General features: G+C 40.5%; 1 protein-coding gene across 1 annotated transcript; it reads right to left on the reverse strand.

The window, feature by feature from the left end:
- Positions 1-232: 232 nt before the first annotated feature.
- prdx1 (peroxiredoxin 1) lies at positions 233-17,800 on the reverse strand. Its single transcript, XM_084333031.1, has 6 exons — positions 17,777-17,800; positions 16,991-17,103; positions 16,128-16,281; positions 9,993-10,115; positions 3,245-3,375; positions 233-673 (listed from the first exon to the last, which is right to left on the reverse strand). Exons 2-6 carry the CDS (start codon positions 17,094-17,096, stop codon positions 591-593), a joined length of 597 nt encoding a protein of 198 aa, XP_084189157.1. The 5' UTR covers positions 17,097-17,103; positions 17,777-17,800; the 3' UTR covers positions 233-590.
- Between the last annotated feature and the right edge of the window lie 461 nt (positions 17,801-18,261).

An 18,261-nucleotide genomic window follows, 5' to 3' on the forward strand; every position in this document is an offset into this window, starting at 1 on the left:
TAATTTCTTGTAAATCTATACCTCCCATGTTCAACTCCTAAAAATCACAAACCTAAAATGGGAGGATTTAACAAACCCTGTCAATTCTCACCGGTCATCTACTTCTCTTGTGTGTAAGGGCACAAGACATGCCCTGTGCCACATTATGCATTCTTTATTTTAGTACAATGCGGACATTAAGATGTAAAAATTTAAGAAAAACACAATTTAACAAAGAGATTAAATGCTTGCAACTTGTTTTCTATTAAATGCTTTTAATGCCGTTTTTTTAGGCTATTCAAACATGTTCTTCTATTGGTCCCTTAATATTACATAAACAAAGGAACAGATGTTTAGTCTAGACAGACACAAAAGACAACTTCAACACAGCTATATATTAACACACTTTATAGGCTACTTAGTCATAATGCCCACTCTATACCCAAACATAGAACAGTTAAGGGATGCCGTCTTGACACACTGCCTCCCCTCCCACCACTTCTCAGGCACAGTGGTTGATGAACTATCTTAAAAATATTGTTCTCTAGAAATGTAATCTCTATAGAAATGTCTTCTACAGTAGGCTGCAGACTCCCGTCGTGGTCCCGGCGTTATTGCTTGGAGAAGAAGTCTTTGCTCTTTTGGACGTCTGGCTTAATGGTGTCACTTCCTGGTTTCCAGCCGGCAGGGCAGACTGAAATCAAGACAAACCACAGTTGATTGAGACTTGCCCCCCCGACCTTTGAACCCGAGAGAGCGAACGACATGGCCTTTACATCGTCTGTTGAAAAGACTATTAACCCTTTCACTGCCACACGACAGAAGGTTAACCCTTTACTATCACACAACCGACGGCGATGCTCCATCATTAGCATCATTAGCTAACGACTTCGGGTTATTGAGAAGCGCTATATAAATTAAATTAATTATTATTATTATTGATTATTAATGATGGAGCATCGCCGTCGGTTGTGTGATAGTAAAGGGCTAACCTTCTGTATTGTCACAGTGAAAGGGTTAACCGGCTGTCGTGTGGCAGTGAAAGGGTTATTAACTAGTCGTAGAGTCTGCCACTTCATCTTGGCACCAAGAGTATAATTAATAGTGAAGCCGCACCACCCACCACCCAACCATTATATGAATCGTAAATGTCCGAACCCCCCCCCCCCTAATGTACAGTTCCCTCCCCCTCGTATCTATATATTTCCTGTTAGGATCTCTGTTTAACAGTACTGTATATTTGCATATCTTGTATGTCACAAATGTAACAGTACTGTATATCTGTATGTCATAAATGTCATGATTAGATTAGATGATTAGATTTTTATATCTGTATGTCATGTATGCCATATATGTTATGATGAATTGAAAATGGGGGACCCTGATGTAAACAAGACAAAAGTCTTTCTCAGGTCTGCATCCCCTTACAATTGTGTGTATTGTATTGAGCTGTACTGTATTGTACCCATTCTGCAATCTGTTAATAAAGTGTTCAATCAATCAATCAATCAATGTGGCACAGCAGGGTGAAGGCTACATACTAACCACAGGGTTCCCACAGACATTGCAAAATTAAATTCAAGGACTTTCAAGTACTGTTCCAAGCACTATTTTTCTTTTAAATGCAGTTTTTTTTAAATAGAAAAAAAAATCTGATCCAATATTTATGGCAATTAGTTATAATTCAGAAAATGTGTTCATGGATGAACAAAACATGCAATGCGAATGGTTGATTTGAATTTCAAGGACTTTTTAAGCACATTGTTAAAAAAATGGGAATTCCAGGCCTCGACTTTTTTTGTAAAAAAAATCAAGCACTTTAAGCACTTCAAGGACCTTGTGCGAACAGCTGTAACCATTATCTGAATGTGGCACAACAGAGAGGGCTTGAATTAAAATAAAGAATGCTGTTGAACGCAGGCATTCTGCCCGGAACCCAGTTTGATTCAATTCAGTTTCACTCTGGGACAGAAGCTCGTCAAAACATATTCATATATGGACTTTATATCAGGGCTGGGTGGTATAACCTGGAATCCATATCGCATATATTACCTTGGTAATCATTACCATGAAACTATAATTAATTAACACCAGTTTGCAAGTACAATTCTCGATCGTATGTCCTCAACATGGTTGGCTGTTCTGAACCCCCAGAAACACCTAGGCAACCCTTAGTTTAAGAAACAAAACGAGAATGACGTCGTTTCAGGAGGAGGGCTGAACCAAGACACACAAACTTCGCTGTCGCCCATTTTATTGCACAGTTCACTCGTCCCCTTAAATTGCTAAACGAGTCTCTCCGTCAATCAAGTCCCACGCTTCAAGGCTCCCACACACACCTGAAGATCACCGTCTACGCTCGATTACACCGCGCTCCCCCACACACAGAACGTCAACGTTTAGATCGGCTCTCTTGCGCTTCTCTCCACAGCACGCTCAATCTAAATCAACCGACCTATCAGGGCCCTGCTCCCGCCACCCCCCCCCCCCCCACCACATCCAATCCTCATCATTCTTGCTGCTGCAGAGACCAAAGAGCAGAATCTCGAAAGAGACAAACATCTTTAAACCAATCTTTGGCCAATGAACATTTCAACACTAACATGGCGTCTCTTGTGTGTCATTGGTGGACGCTTGGAACTAGTTTAATACAACCGAGTTGTAGTAGAGTACCGAGTAGTCAAGGTAATTTCAGTCACATTGCATTGGTCAGTAAATGTCATGCAGTGATAGACTCAGCAGTACACTATACCTTCTCCGTGCTCGTCGGTGAACTGAAAGGCCTGCACCAGGCAGCAGTACACTATACCTTCTCCGTGCTCGTCGGTGAACTGAAAGGCCTGCACCAGGCAGCAGTACACTATACCTTCTCCGTGCTCGTCGGTGAACTGAAAGGCCTGCACCAGGCAGCAGTACACTATACCTTCTCCGTGCTCGTCGGTGAACTGAAAGGCCTGCACCAGGCGGCAGTACACTATACCTTCTCCGTGCTCGTCGGTGAACTGAAAGGCCTGCACCAGGCAGCAGTACACTATACCTTCTCCGTGCTCGTCGGTGAACTGAAAGGCCTGCACCAGGCAGCAGTACACTATACCTTCTCCGTGCTCGTCGGTGAACTGAAAGGCCTGCACCAGGCAGCAGTACACTATACCTTCTCCGTGCTCGTCGGTGAACTGAAAGGCCTGCACCAGGCAGCAGTACACTATACCTTCTCCGTGCTCGTCGGTGAACTGAAAGGCCTGCACCAGGCAGCAGTACACTATACCTTCTCCGTGCTCGTCGGTGAACTGAAAGGCCTGCACCAGGCGCAGGGTCTCCTCTACGGAGCGTCCGACCGGGAGGTCGTTGATGGTGATCTGCCGCAGGATTCCCTTGTCATCGATGATGAACAGCCCTCTGAAATGACAGGGAAGCAAGAGGGGTTTTTAAATCAGCCTCCGTTAGTTGTTCAAGTGCATCTGTGACATCCTAGCAGACCTCCTCACCCGCTATACCAATGTCAGGGCCCTCAGATCGGCTGATAAGGGTCTCCTAACCACCCGTAGGTCCAACTTCAAGTCTAGGGGGGGGGGGGGGTGCTTTTGCTGTCGCAGCCCCTGACCTCTGGAACAGCATCCCCATGTCCATCAGATCTGCCCCCTCCATCGAGGCTTTTAAATCTTTTTTTTTTATCCACCTTTTCTCCCCATTTTTCCATTTCTCTCCCATCCCAACCCCGTATCGCCAATTCTCCCCTTTAATTCTCCCCTCCCCTGTCTTGAATGTTGCTAGACTATGCCCCCCACTGGTCGGCTGTAGTGAGGATAGAAGCCTTGCATCACGTGTCCCCTCCGGTACACGAGAAGGCAGCCTGTCACATCTTTTCACCAGACAGCGCGGACTCTCAGTTTATTGTTGTTTATTGTTTAAAAGGATCCCCATTAGCTGTCACCTAAGTGGCGAGCTAGTCTTCCTGGGGTCCACATAGAAAGACAACATAAAACACAAAACATAACATGAGATATGACAATCACAATTAACAATGATAATCTAAAAACAGTAAAACATTGTAGACATCATTATCTAAAAACATTGTAACATTGTCTAAAAACAGTAAAACATTGTAGACATCATTATCAACATCAGAATATTTTGCTCACATATTTAAGTAGTGCATTCTCAGGTGGTATTTGAAAGACACTTTACTATTCAATTTACTTATGTTCAGTGGGCAGTTATTCCAATGATTGATGGCACGATAAACAACAGTCCTCTTTAAAGCATTTGATTTTGGACGTGGTAATATAATCTGTCCATCATCAGCTGACCTAGTAAAATAAGAATGAACCTGACTGCATTTGACAATTTGTTTGTATAAGAAAACAGGTTGAGATGAAAAGACAGTGTTCCTGAAAAATGTAACTGTGTTGAAAACCAGCCTATTCTCTACCGTTAACCATGAGAGTTGCCGGTGCATAGTGATGGTGTTTGTTCTCATGGAACAATGTAAAACTAACCTTGCAGCTCTGTTCTGGGCAGTTTGCAATTTCTTTAGTTGACCTTTGGATGCAGAGGACCATACTGGTGCACAATAATCTAGGTGACATAAAATTAAAGATTTCGCCACCTGTCCCACAATATATGTAGGGACATAAGAAAGACATTTCCTCACCATGGAGATACCACTCCCCATCTTCTTCACTATGGTATCAATGTGTTCTGCCCACGACAGCTGGCTATCAATTATTATGCCCAGTAATTTTACTTTATTTACCTGTTCTATGGGTTCGTCAGACACGTTCAAACTCATTTTTTACAATTTATGACTCGAACCCAAGATAATTGATTTGGTTTTTGAGATGTTTAGTACCAACTTATTCCGTTTTATCCAATCAAACACCATATTTAACTCAGCTGATAAAACATTGTCCAGTTCACAGTTTTTGCATCATAGTACAATGTGGAATCATCAGCATACATTTGTACAGTTGCTTTACACAGAACTGATGGTAAGTCGTTTGTGAAGATGGCGTATAGGAGTGGTCCAAGGCAGCTCCCTTGCGGGACCCCGCAGTCTAAGACCTTAGAGTGAGACCAGCTGCCAGTGTAATAAACCCTTTGTGTCCTACTTGCGAGATAACTCTTCATAAATATGATGGCTGTTGGACAAAACCCATAGCATTCTAGTTTACCGATGAGCAGATCATGGTCTATGACATCGAATGCAGCACTAAAATCAAGTAATACTGCACCAGTCATCTTTGAGTTATCAATTTCCTTGAGCCAGTCATCTGTCATTACTGTAAGGGCAGAACAAGTGGAATGATTAGGTTTGTAAGCATGTTGAAAACTTGTGTTCAAGCCATTACAGTCAAAGTAATCCTGTATTTGTGAGTGGACTATTCTCTCCATCAGTTTACTGAGAACTGGGAGAATAGCGATAGGTCTACTGTTCTTCCCAGTGAGTGCTAGTCTGCCATCTTTAGGTAAGGGAATAATTTTACCATCTTTCCAGACAGTGGGATAAACACCTTTCATTAAGCATGCATTTAATATATGACATATCGGACCATAAACATAGTCAGCTGCCAGGCCAAGTACCTTACTATCTAGCATGTCAGTACCTACTGAGCTATGTTCAGGAAGGGACTTCAACATCTTCCTTACTTCCCGCTCATCTACACAATTAAACTTAAAAGTGCAACTCTTGTCTAACATCACATTCTTTTTTATGAGCTTTAGATAATCATAATCAGTATTGTCCATCTTCTGCCTTAGTGCATAGACCTTATTTATGAAGAAATCATTAAAAATAATTTGCTATATCAGATGGTTGTGTCAGAAACGTGCCTTCTGATTCCACAAAGGAAACCCCACCAGTTGTTTCAGTGGCGAGGAGTAACGCGCCGTGGGAGGCTCTGCCCCCGATACTTCCTGATTCTGCTGTACTGGCGTCACCCAACCGACCTGTAGGGGTCGCTGTCCACAACATCCAATCCCCACCCATCGAATTTCCACCAACTACCTCTGCCAATTGAGATAGTATGACGACTGGCCCAAGCCGCAGGCAACGCCGACTCGGGGAGTCGAGACCGGAGTCTCTTGCATTGGTGACGAGCGCAATCTCCGCTACGCCACCCAGCCGCCCGAGTCTTTTAAATCTAAACTCAAAACTAGGGATGTCCGATATTATCGGTCTACCGATATTATCTGCCGATATCGGCATTAAAATGTGATATCGGAAAATATCGGTATCGGTTTTCAAAAAAAAATATATATATATTTTTTTTTACATTTCTATAACCTTTATTTACCCAGGCAAGCAAGTAAGAACAAATTCTGATTTTATTTATTGTCAAAAGTATGCATAATGTTGTGTTAATTCCACAACAAGAGATATGTAATGTTAATTACCTGAAATTATTAAATTTTTTGGGGGGAAACCCTGCATATATCGGTATCGGTTCATATCGGTTCATATCGGTATCGGAAATTAAGAGTTGGACAATATCAGTATATCGGTATCGGTAAAAAAGCCAATATCGAGCATCCCTACTCAAAACCCATCTATACTCCCTGGCCTTCCCTGACTCACTCTGACTCTGGCCTCGCTTGTTGACGTGTTGTTTTGTTTCCTTGTCTGTCCGTTGGTTGTTTATACTTTCTGTTTATTTTATACTTTAGCACTTTGTCCTTTGTTTTTAGCTATGTGACTTACTGTGAAGCACTTTGGATGAAAAGTGTCATGTCTAAATGTGCTATACAAATACATTTGATTGATTGATTGATCCAAAAAGACATAATAGGACTTATTGGGCATGGGACGTACAGACAGACCGACATACAGTTACAGGACAGAGAAAGGGACTTAACGGGTCAGTCAGATGTGATAAGATGGATCTTTATTAATCTCAGTGGGGAAATGTGGGTGTAGCAACAGGAGAGGAAGAGGAAGAGGAGGGGTACAGGTAGGGTAATAAGAATAAAATAAATACATTTTAAAAAGATATAGTTAAAATATAGTATGAAGAATTAGAAGAAGAATAGTACGGCTCAATACACACAATTGTTAAGGGGAGGCAGACCAGAGAAAGACTTTCGTCTTGTTTACATCAGGGTCCCCCATTTTCAATTCATGATAACATTTATGACATACCAGATCTACAAATATACACTACTGTTTAAGAGTCATATAGACCCTGGCGTTGGAAACTCTGATTAAGAGAGTTTCTAAAAAGAGAGTATATACATTTGAGGGGGAAGAAACTGTACATTGGAGGGTGTTGGGTAGGTGGGGGGGGGGGGGGGGGGGGGGGGGGGGCTGTACATTGCAGGGGGTTGGGTTTGGACATTTACAGGGGCCAGTTTCGAATTGCAGCCTCCCGTAGGTGCTCTTTGAGAGCGGTTTTGAAGGTGGGTAGTGATTCACAAAGGTCTAAACTGCACTGCATCTCTGGACAAGTGGCACATGGGTTTACTCCCTCAATAATATCACTATGTAGGCTACAGTATGTTTTTTCCCCATGTTTTACATATATAATTTTTGTTTTGCATATATATATATATTTGTTTTGTAAGGTTTTAAATTAGTAAACTCATTTGAGTATTGGAAAAGGGGTAGGATTAAATAAATGCATACTTCTTCCTACTCCTTTTCAAACATGTAAATTGAGTTATGTTTTGCTTTTGTTTATTTTTTTATTTCTTGAGATCAATGATTTGTTTTGATTTTATATTGTTTGTATTTATTTACATGTCCGAAATAAAGATTTCAAATCAAATAAAAAATATGTACAGCCCCCCCTGGTATAATATACAGACTCTATCCCAAGTCAACCCCAGGTACAAATATACACTCTATCCCAAGTCAACCCCAGGTACAAATATACATAGCTATCCCAAGTCAACCCCAGGTACAAATATACATAGCTATCCCAAGTCAACCCCAGGTACAAATATACATAGCTATCCCAAGTCAACCCCAGGTACAAATATACATAGCTATCCCAAGTCAACCCCAGGTACAAATATATGATGGCTAACATAAGTCTACCCTGTACAAATATACAGTACTCCATACTAAGTCTTAGTTTACCCTGGTATAAATAAACAGATCAATAAATATAAAATGTGCGTAAATAAATATGATTGAATAAATGTGTATATGCAGCGTCAACGGTTGTGGAGCTCGATGGCTACTGCTACACACAGGCACAAGGACTGACCCGAGGCAATTTATGATGGGTCGGGGTCGGACGTTTATTTACATAAAACAAAAAAACTGAACAATGCTTAAGGCGAGACAGTACCCCCAAAATCGCCTTTTTGCTTCTTTTTTTTCCGGCGATATTGAGATTGTTATATTTTGCTTCCTTAACTCATTGGTTGCCAGCTATTAGCCTTATCCTGTAGTAGCTACTGCCACCGCTGTAAACGATGGGAGTTAGTCACCTTGTTTGCAGGGCTATAACTATATATATTATAGCTATGGATGCAATACTATGGCCCATTTGACATCATGTATCTATCGTTCAAGATGTGAAAAAGGAATAATTTTTCAATCCATACATTCCCGTTTTATACCGTGGTGAATATAAGTATGGTTTTAGAGCGGTTTAGGGTAATTCCTGGGAGGCTAGTAATAGGCCGCAACGCTAATTATACTTAATCCATTGGCATAAAAAATTCAAATGCATATGATTGGTATATTATGTTCCATCATGAATGCATGAAGGGGGGGGGGGGGGGGGGGGTCGTTTGATTAATTGATTGTCAATAACGGCATTCGTTAGTACAACAGCATACGCTGATCAGGGCGATGGCTATGAAAACAAGGCACAACCAAGCTGGAATTGACGTTAAATTGCTCTTACCTGTGGCCGCCGGCCGGTGAGATTAAAAAAAGAATATTCCAATTATTAGATTCCAATTATAGATCGTATGTCCATTTGGGCCACGACATAACCCACCACAGCATAATGAATCGGGGGTCCCGAAAACTATTCAATGCGATCGGGTAAAGCCCTCGGTCCAGGCTACTAGAAAAGTCCGCCCGGAGGAATTTCATCGACGCACAGCCCCATACACAGAGTCTCAAAGGGAGTGCAACATCGGCCGCATACCACCAGGCGGCGGTATTGGACTTTTGCGATCTCAGACTCATTCCCTATGGTTACACAGGCTCCCTGGATGGATAACGATTGGAAATAGCGAATAAAAGAAATAAACGATCAAATAACGAGTATACTCGTTGTTGGCGTCCAACGATTGGCGGCCAATAACGAGTATAGTCGTCGTTGGCGGGAATGAGTTAACATGTCTTATTTCAAACTAGTGTCAATAAAATATTGAAAACAGACAATTAGTTGTTTATTTTACTTCTTTTTGTCTGATTGTGTCCATAGATCACAATCACAACACAGAACTTATGAGGGCGTTTTCTGAAACACTCGTTTTTATGCATTTTACTTACACACAAAGACATGGAACTCCATTTCCCCAGTACCTACACACACCAAACTTTCCACACTTCTTCCCATCCATATTATGCTTCTTATTTCAGAGGGGTTTGTTGATATATCATTCATAGCCGTGTTTATCGTACATTTTATACCAAAACTAGGCACTTTTTTATTTTTTTGACAGTAGACAGTATTTCCTGATGTATGGGCTGATAAGAGGACATAGCAACAATCCCCTCTGAAAGTTTCGTTTTGAATGTATCAACAAAATGAAACCAAGTTTTTGAATCTGGCATTATCCATGTTGGTGATTCGTGTCTTGGCGATACATGCAAATGTTTGCATATTTAATGAGGAAGTGCCTCATTTGCATATATAAACATAAAATTCATAAAACTTGCAATATATTTTTTCTTAATTTATTATATGTACATAACAAACTGGGAACGTTTCATAGTGATATCTATTCAAATATTTGTTTTGCCTATTAGGGGGTACTGTCTCACCTTAATTGCATATTAAAAAGACAAACATTGTAAATGTGACGGATGTGTGAAGCGCTTCTAATCCCACCTGTAGGCGATGCCCTCGTCCTCCTTCAACACGCCGTAGTCTGTAGAGATGGAGCGCAGCGTGTCCGCCACCAGGGGGATGTTCATGGCTCCCAGACCGCCTTGTTTGCGAGGCGTGTTGGTCCTAAACACACACACACACACACACACACACACACACACACACACACACACACACACACACACACACACACACATTAAACCTCTGGATTCTGCATATCACTCAACTCTTAGGTTTATAACTGGTGACAGATATGATACTACTCACCATTGTGTCCTGTACGATAGGGTGGGTTGGCCTTCTCTTGCAGAAAGGCGTAACAACACTGGTATTTATTTATTTATTTTTAAAGCCCTTATTGGTAGACAACCTGTTTATAGCTCTTCACAGTTAGATTGGAATATTGGAACCTATTCAGCTCGATCGAATGACTGGATGGTTCTTAGGGTTCCTCAAGTTTGTTCTGAGCTAGGGAAGTCAGCTTTTTCCTTTGATGCCTCTAACTCATGGAATGTCCTTCAACTCTCTCCCTTCCCTTGGTATGTTTAAACTAGAGGTGGGCATAGATTAATTTTTTTAATCTAGATTAATCTATCTGCAATCCTGGATTTAATCTAGATTAATCTAGATTAAAATGGCCCAAAAAAAAGAAAAAAGAAAAAACTGCCGAAGGCATTCAAAATATGTGTGTTCTACCCAAATAGTGACCAGAAGTAAGTCCTTACTTTTTCTTTCCTCCTTATGTTTCTCAGGCCAGGTGGCCCATTACACCATGAGCCCATCTCCCGTTTTCCAAAATGCATTACAGACTGTTTGAAAAAGCTGTTTTGCTATGATAATTGGTAATGAAATATCAAAATAATGTTCAATAAGATGTACTTGTGTTTAATAAATTGTTTTATTCAGAAGTTAACACAAATAAATAATATTACAAGTACAGTACAGTATCTAGCACACTCTCAGGAGCAAAACAGAAATCATTTTATCATTGATCATTTTAAACTTGAACTATGTGACATGGCTTGACTCAATCAGTATACAACATATATAAAAAACAAAAGCAAAAGCTAGGGACTTCGGAACTAGGCAAAATCTGCATATGGCTCGCTGATAACAAACTATCATTACACATGGGCAAAACAGAGTCCATTCTCTTCGGTTCAAATAACAAACTCAGCAAGACCGACGGCTTCTCAGTTACAGTGGGTGACAATATTGTCACAAGGAAAAACGAAATTACCTACCTGGGTTCCATCCTAGAGGCAAATCTTTCCTGTGACAAAATGGCATCCAATGTAATAAAAAAAGTCAACCAACGAACTAGATTATTGTACCGGATCTCCTCTCTGGTAAACAAGAATACCCTGAAGACTCATTCAAGGGTACTATGGCGCTCAAAACAAAATTACAAACATCACAAAACAAACTGGTCAGACTACTACTTGACCTGAACCCCAGAACCCACCTCACCCCTGCCCACTTTGACAACCTAGGATGGCTTAGAGTAGACGACAGAGTACAGCAACTTGCAATGGGCCTGGTCTACAAGATACACTATACGACCGGGGTGCCCATGTACATGTCAAAATACTTCCCAAAGGTCAGTGAATACCACAACCACTACACCAGAGGAAGCTCAACAAATCATGTTAAACCCAGATTCGGCTCAAACAAGGGACTAAACACGTTTCGCAATTATGCCACAACAATGTGGAACGCCCTACCCAAAGCTGTAAAGGAATGTGAATCCCTGCCCATATTCAAAACCGCTCTTAAAGAGCACCTACGGGAGGCTGCAATTCGAAACTGGCCACCGTAAATGCCCAAAACCCCCACCACCTCCTAATAGACAGTCTCCTCCCCACCGCATGTATATATTCCCTCCCCACCGTATGTATATTTCTCTCCCACCCACCCACCCCCTCCTAATGTACAGTCCCCTCCCCATCATATGTATATACTCTGTCAGGATCTAGGGGTAACAGTACTGTATATTTGAATACCGTTTATGTCACAAATGTATCAGTACTAAATACCTATATGTCCCTATGCCATAAATGTCATGTATGTTGTGTATGTCATAAATGTCTATATGAATTGAAAATGGGGGACCCTGATAGAAACAAGACAAACGTCTTTCTCAGGTCTGCATCCCCTTAACAATTGTATGTATTGAGCCGTACTGTATTGTACCCATTCTGCAATCTGTTAAATAAAGTTTTCATTCATTCATTTATTCATTCATTCAAGCAAAATTACATTACATTACCAGAAACTTGCTATGTATCATGCCCATAGTTTATAGGGCTAATTGAGCCCCTTTACTTATTTACATACTTTTTTCTTTTTTCTATTAAGCATCAAAGGATAAACATACCTCTTGCATGAAACAACCACATGGATTAAACCATAATCTTATAGGTAAAAGGTACTTAAAGGAAACAGGTTAACACGTTCTCTTCATTCATTCCTCTAGGTTCTATGCAATTAAACAGGTGAATATAATAACATTCCCGTTGCAATAATAACTTGTGTCTGTCTCCCCCTCTCGCGGGCCTGTGGACTAACTCAAGTCCCATGTATCTGAGATCGTTAACGGTATGTTTACACCTGGAAAAGTGTCTAGCTACTGACGACTTTATATCTGAATTTCTCACTGAACACTTATGTTCACTGATTCTTGTTTTAAAGGCTCTGGTTGTCTTCCCCACATAAGAAAAATCACACGGGCATTTCAGTAGATACACAAGATTGGATGAATTACACGTGATACGCCCTTTAACAGGTATTTTTTTGTTTGTTTTCGGGTGCGTGTAAAATTTCTCTTTGATCATGCCTTGACACTGTACACAGGCTTGACAAGGAAAATTTTCATCAGGGATATTCGACAAAAAATGTGTAGGTTTCCTTACGGGCAAGTCAGTTTTAACTAATAGGTTAGATAAATTCGCTTGTCTTTTATAAAAGTAATTAGGCGAATGTTGAAACGCTGTCCCTATTATTGGATCCGACTGTAGAATATGCCAATATTTATTGATGATGCTCCGTATGCCTCTCGTAATGGGGCTAAAAGTGGACACGAAAGATACTTTGTCTGTGTTTTCTTTTTTCTTTTTGGGGATAAACAACGTGGCCCTATCGATCTGATTGGTTTTATTCAGGGCTTTACGTGTCAAATCGACACTATAGCCTCTGTCATGAAAACTGCTTCTTAGAACTTCTGCTTGTGCAGTAAATCTATCTTCAGTGTCACAAATTCTCCTATAACGGAGTATTTGGCTGAAGGGTAGACTATTCTTCAAGGCAGGAGTGTGGTAACTGGAATAATGTAAGAACGAGTTACGGTCTGTCTCCTTTTTGAAGACCTCTGTATGTAATGAGATACCATCCGGGGCTTTCTTGATCAAAACATCTAGGAAAGGTAGAGTAGGCATATCAAACTTTAATGTAAACTTTATAGTTTCTCTGCAGGTGTTCAGGTACTCAAGGAAGGCATCAAGATCAGACGATGTACCAGACCAAATAAAGAACATATCATCGATATATCGCATATAGGATTTGACGAATTTCTCAAACGGGTTATTATTAAAAATGTGGTCAGACTCATACTTGGACATGTACAGATTGGCTAGGTTCACAGCGGCTGGGGAGCCCATGCTGAGGCCTCTGTTTTGCAAGTAGTATTTATCTTGGAATCTAAAATAATTCCGAGTTAGAACTAGGTCGGCTAGATTAACTAGCGCTTCTGTGGAGGGGAGTAATTCCTCTCTCGAGTTTAGATAAAAACTCAGTGCGTCTAGCGCGTCAGCATGTGGAATGCTGGGGTATAAACTGACTACATCTATGGTAACTAATAAGTCCAAGGGACTAATATTACAGGTCGAAAGTTTGCTCAAAAAAGTAGTAGTGTCTTTTAAATAACCACGTTGAGAAGAGGCCAAATCCTTAATATGCAAGTCAACAAATTGCGAGATTTTTTCTGTAGCAGAACCTATACCAGAGACGATCGGTCGACCAGGAGGGTTAACCAGATCCTTATGGATCTTCGGTAAAGTGTAAATAATAGGCGTAACAGGGTACTCTACGAACATAAACTTAAATTCATTTTCTGTAATCACCTCTGCCAATCTAAGGCTTTTAAGGGTTGTTTTAATTTCCGCAGAAAATTTAAATACTGGGTCTGTATTTAAAAGGGTATAAACCTCAATATCGTTCAATTGTCTATTGATCTCGGATACATACAAACTCTTATTTTGGAGCACGATTCCAGAACCTTTATCGGCTTTCCTAAAAATTAAATCATCGTTCTTCATGAGATCCTTAAGTGCTGCTGACTCTGATTCTAATAAATTAGGGTAAAGATGGGCTTTGTGACTGGTTTCACATAATTTAAGGACATCCAGTTGTACCAATCTGCAGAATGTCTCCACTGAGGGTGGGTTGAGATGAGGGGTAAACACGCTGCGTGGTTTAAATACCTTTCTTTTAGAACAAATGGTATCAGGCTCTATTTCTGACCTTTCATCAACATCATCGCTCGTGATTTTTCTTATGTGGGGAAGACAACCAGAGCCTTTAAAACAAGAATCAGTGAACATAAGTGTTCAGTGAGAAATTCAGATATAAAGTCGTCAGTAGCTAGACACTTTTCCAGGTGTAAACATACCGTTAACGATCTCAGATATATGGGACTTGAGTTAGTCCACAGGCCCGCGAGAGGGGGAGACAGACACAAGTTATTATTGCAACGGGAATGTTATTATATTCACCTGTTTAATTGCATAGAACCTAGAGGAATGAATGAAGAGAACGTGTTAACCTGTTTCCTTTAAGTACCTTTTACCTATAAGATTATGGTTTAATCCATGTGGTTGTTTCATGCAAGAGGTATGTTTATCCTTTGATGCTTAATAGAAAAAAGTATGTAAATAAGTAAAGGGGCTCAATTAGCCCTATAAACTACGGGCATGATACATAGCAAGTTTCTGGTAATGTAATGTAATTTTGCTTTTGCTTTTGTTTTTTATATATGTTGTATATTTGTATAATTTGTATTTACTAACAGACTCTATTTTGATAGGTCTTTCCTTTTGTCATTGAGGACCAATAGACTCAGGCACACCTGCGCCGTGATGTCATTTCCTGCCAAGTCATTAACCACCTGTGTATATAACCATCATCTTGACTGCATGTGCATTGCAAGCTATAACACTGAAGAAGGAATATGTAATTCCGAAACATGTCTGTTTCAGGCTGTCATTAAATTTTGAACCTGAGAGTGCTGGTCTAGCTTCACTGCTTCTTTTATATAATACTTAATGGGATTTCAGCACCCAGTGTCGTATCTTGAGAGCGCGGTCTAACTTGACTTTTGACTCAATCAGTCCAATCTCTATTTCTCCTTCTTCCACCAGTCACTCAGGCAGACCAGCTTGTTTTATGTAGCGGTGTCTACTTATAGTGCCTATAATATTTTTCCCGTTGGGTGCCAGACAGGGCCAAACCCTGCCAATGCAAATCAACTGCTCCAGTGGAGTTGCTCAGTGGCCAATGGTGTCAACTGTGGTTGTACTGGGCAGCTCCCAGGTGTGAATGGAACTGTGTGAATGTGAAGCAGGGCGTTCCTGAAAAAGAGCATCTGTGCTCAGCGAACCTACCCTGGGTAAATAAAGGTATAAAAAAAAAAAAAAAAATTATATTATCGCATTCATTCATTCTCCTCCTGATGTGTTCGCTCAACTCGCGTCTCTGCGACCAGCTGCTCTATCGGAGATAGGATCACATTTTGTCATGTTTTGCTAGAGAGTGGCGATGTTTATTATTCCGAATAGATCTACACATAGCATAGCCTATAATACGTGATATTTGAAGCAGGCACCACTGCTGTTGTAATTGTCTGGTAATAGCTGTTTCGAGTGTTTATTATTGGGTTGTTGTCGCAGACTCACTGCATGTTCAATTTGCGGCTCGTATGGTACTGCCTTCCTATACCCAGTTAAATCTGTCTTCATATCTCACACCCCAAAGGCGATAGCGAGGGGGGCGTACGCGTGTGCGTCAGTGGCCAATCAGAGCGCAAAACGGAAACACAACTGCGTTGGTAAAAGCATACACGCATCTGGGCCTAATAATTACCATGCAAAATGGCAGAAGTGTGAGTCGACTGAGGCGCCGATGACCTCGCAGCCGATCTTCCTGAATTCATCAGCTGCGTCACTGAAAGCAATTATCTCCGTCGGGCAGACGAAGGTGAAGTCCAGAGGGTAGAAGAAAAAGACGACGTACTTCCCTGCAGCAACAACAAAGACACAAAAACTCAAATAAGTAGATTAGCCTTTTAGTTAAATTGTGTGATAATACTCCTTATATGATTTCATTTTTATTTATTCGTACATGGAATTATTACAGTCCAACAGGACATATTATTAATATGCTCCACTATGGCCGAAAGGAACAGGAAGAAGAAAATTATTATTTGTACCTGCCCCTACGCACACACTGATAGACTAAGTGCAATGTTTACCAAACCAAACAAAATGTTCATACTTATTTATTTATTTATTTATTAACATAATTAATAGTACTTATATTATTATTCTTTCCCTCGTTAGTGTAAATGTAGCTTGAATATATAAGAGTTGAGCACCATCAAAGCCTTTTCCCCCGCCCAGTGGCCATTGAGATGTACTACTACTAGTTTGATTGAATTGATTTAAAACTTTATTAACAGATTGCAGAATGGGTGCAGTACAGTACAGCTCAATACACACAATTGTTAAGGGGATGCAGACCAGAGAAAGACTTTCGTCTTGTTTATATCAGGGTCCCCCGTTTTCAAATCATAATAACATACACGACATACAGATAGACAGTACTGCTACATGCATCTATACATTTATGACATACCAGATCTACAAATATACAGTACTGTTTGTGATACAAAAATAGTCTAAAAAAGAGAGTATATACATTTGACGAAGAAACTGTACATTGGTTACCTCTGTAGTCCGAGAGCTTGAGGTCTTGGAACTGTCCATCGGGCATCACTGCTTTGGCTGTGAAGTCTGGGGCGAGCTTCCCAATGTGTGCTTTGCCTGCAGCCATCTTCAGTCTGAGGAAATCAACATTATTTTTCTTTATATAAAAACAAAAATAATGGTACCCCTATAGGCAAATTTTATAAAAAAAAAAAAAAGTTTCCCTTACAAGACTGAATAGCCCCAAATTGAAACCAGTGCACAAATCCACTTCTTTAGGGCTGTAGTCTGAATGACGAGATCCGCAGGTGTTTCCGCATATAAGCCTATACTGTACAGGTTTTATATCCCAGCAGGATCTTGATTAATCCATGCACATTTTAATTAGTCTAGAGATAGTCATTGATTCGATCACCCGAGTTCATCGGTCAAGGAGATATATTTAAAACATGTTTGCCTAACTTTTCCTTTGAGAAAATGGTTCAGAATAATTTGGTTATAAACGTTAATAATTACTTCAGACATATGCCAACTGTGATTTAGAGTAAAATCTGAATGTGAACTTTTAACTTTTAAGCGGAAGCAAGCGTCGATCTGCAAATGTATACGATACACTGTTCATTAGCTGATCATAATTGAACAACCTGGATTAATCTATAATAAAGTAGAGGCTGAAACTATCGAAGAAGCTTCGAATAAAGACAGTTCAACTAAAAAAAAATAGAGAATGTTTACATCAAAGTCATAGAAGCAGAGATTTAAAAACCTCAGACTTATCTATATTGAGTGGATGGTGCGACTACATACCTGAGCTGGGGGAAATGAAAGCGAAAAAGATTCAAGACATCGCTTGAAAATATATACCGCTCTCCTCTCGCGATGATCCAGACTCTTCACTCATTCGCCCGATCTGCTCTCGCGATGATCCAGACTGGTCACGTCCCACCCCACTCATTCACCCGCTCTCCTCTCGCGATGAGACCCATACTCTGGCCACTCATTCAGCGATAGGGCTAATTCTCGAAGACACTCTGACGTCACGAGACCGCCGCCATCTTGGTATTGGGGAAACAAACGGATTTCTACCATCAAATGTATGCGTTGAGCTCCGTTTTTATTACATATTTTATCACATTCTTGTTGATTTCATAACCTTTTCATATCATTTGTTTTGAAAATATTGAGGCCAACATGGCATTTCACTATTTCGAAAGCCTTTCTGGTGATTCTAAAGTGCATGTTTCCCCCCCAAGCCATAGACAGAAAGTTAAACAGACAGGAAGTTGACTTCG

Source organism: Notolepis coatsorum, assembly GCF_963971535.1.
Source record: "Notolepis coatsorum genome assembly, chromosome: 17".
Classification (NCBI taxonomy): Eukaryota; Metazoa; Chordata; class Actinopteri; order Aulopiformes; family Paralepididae; genus Notolepis; species Notolepis coatsorum.

Bases quoted from the DNA above. Each gene is read 5' to 3' on its own strand.
- prdx1 (XM_084333031.1), bottom strand. From the start codon at position 17,096: ATGGCTGCAGGCAAAGCACACATTGGGAAGCTCGCCCCAGACTTCACA. The intron at 10,116-16,127 runs GTAATTATTAGG...GTGTGTGTTTAG, and splicing joins CACTTCTGCCATTTTGCATG to GACCAACACGCCTCGCAAAC. The intron at 674-3,244 runs GTATAGTGTACT...TCTTGATTTCAG, and splicing joins CACCGACGAGCACGGAGAAG to TCTGCCCTGCCGGCTGGAAA.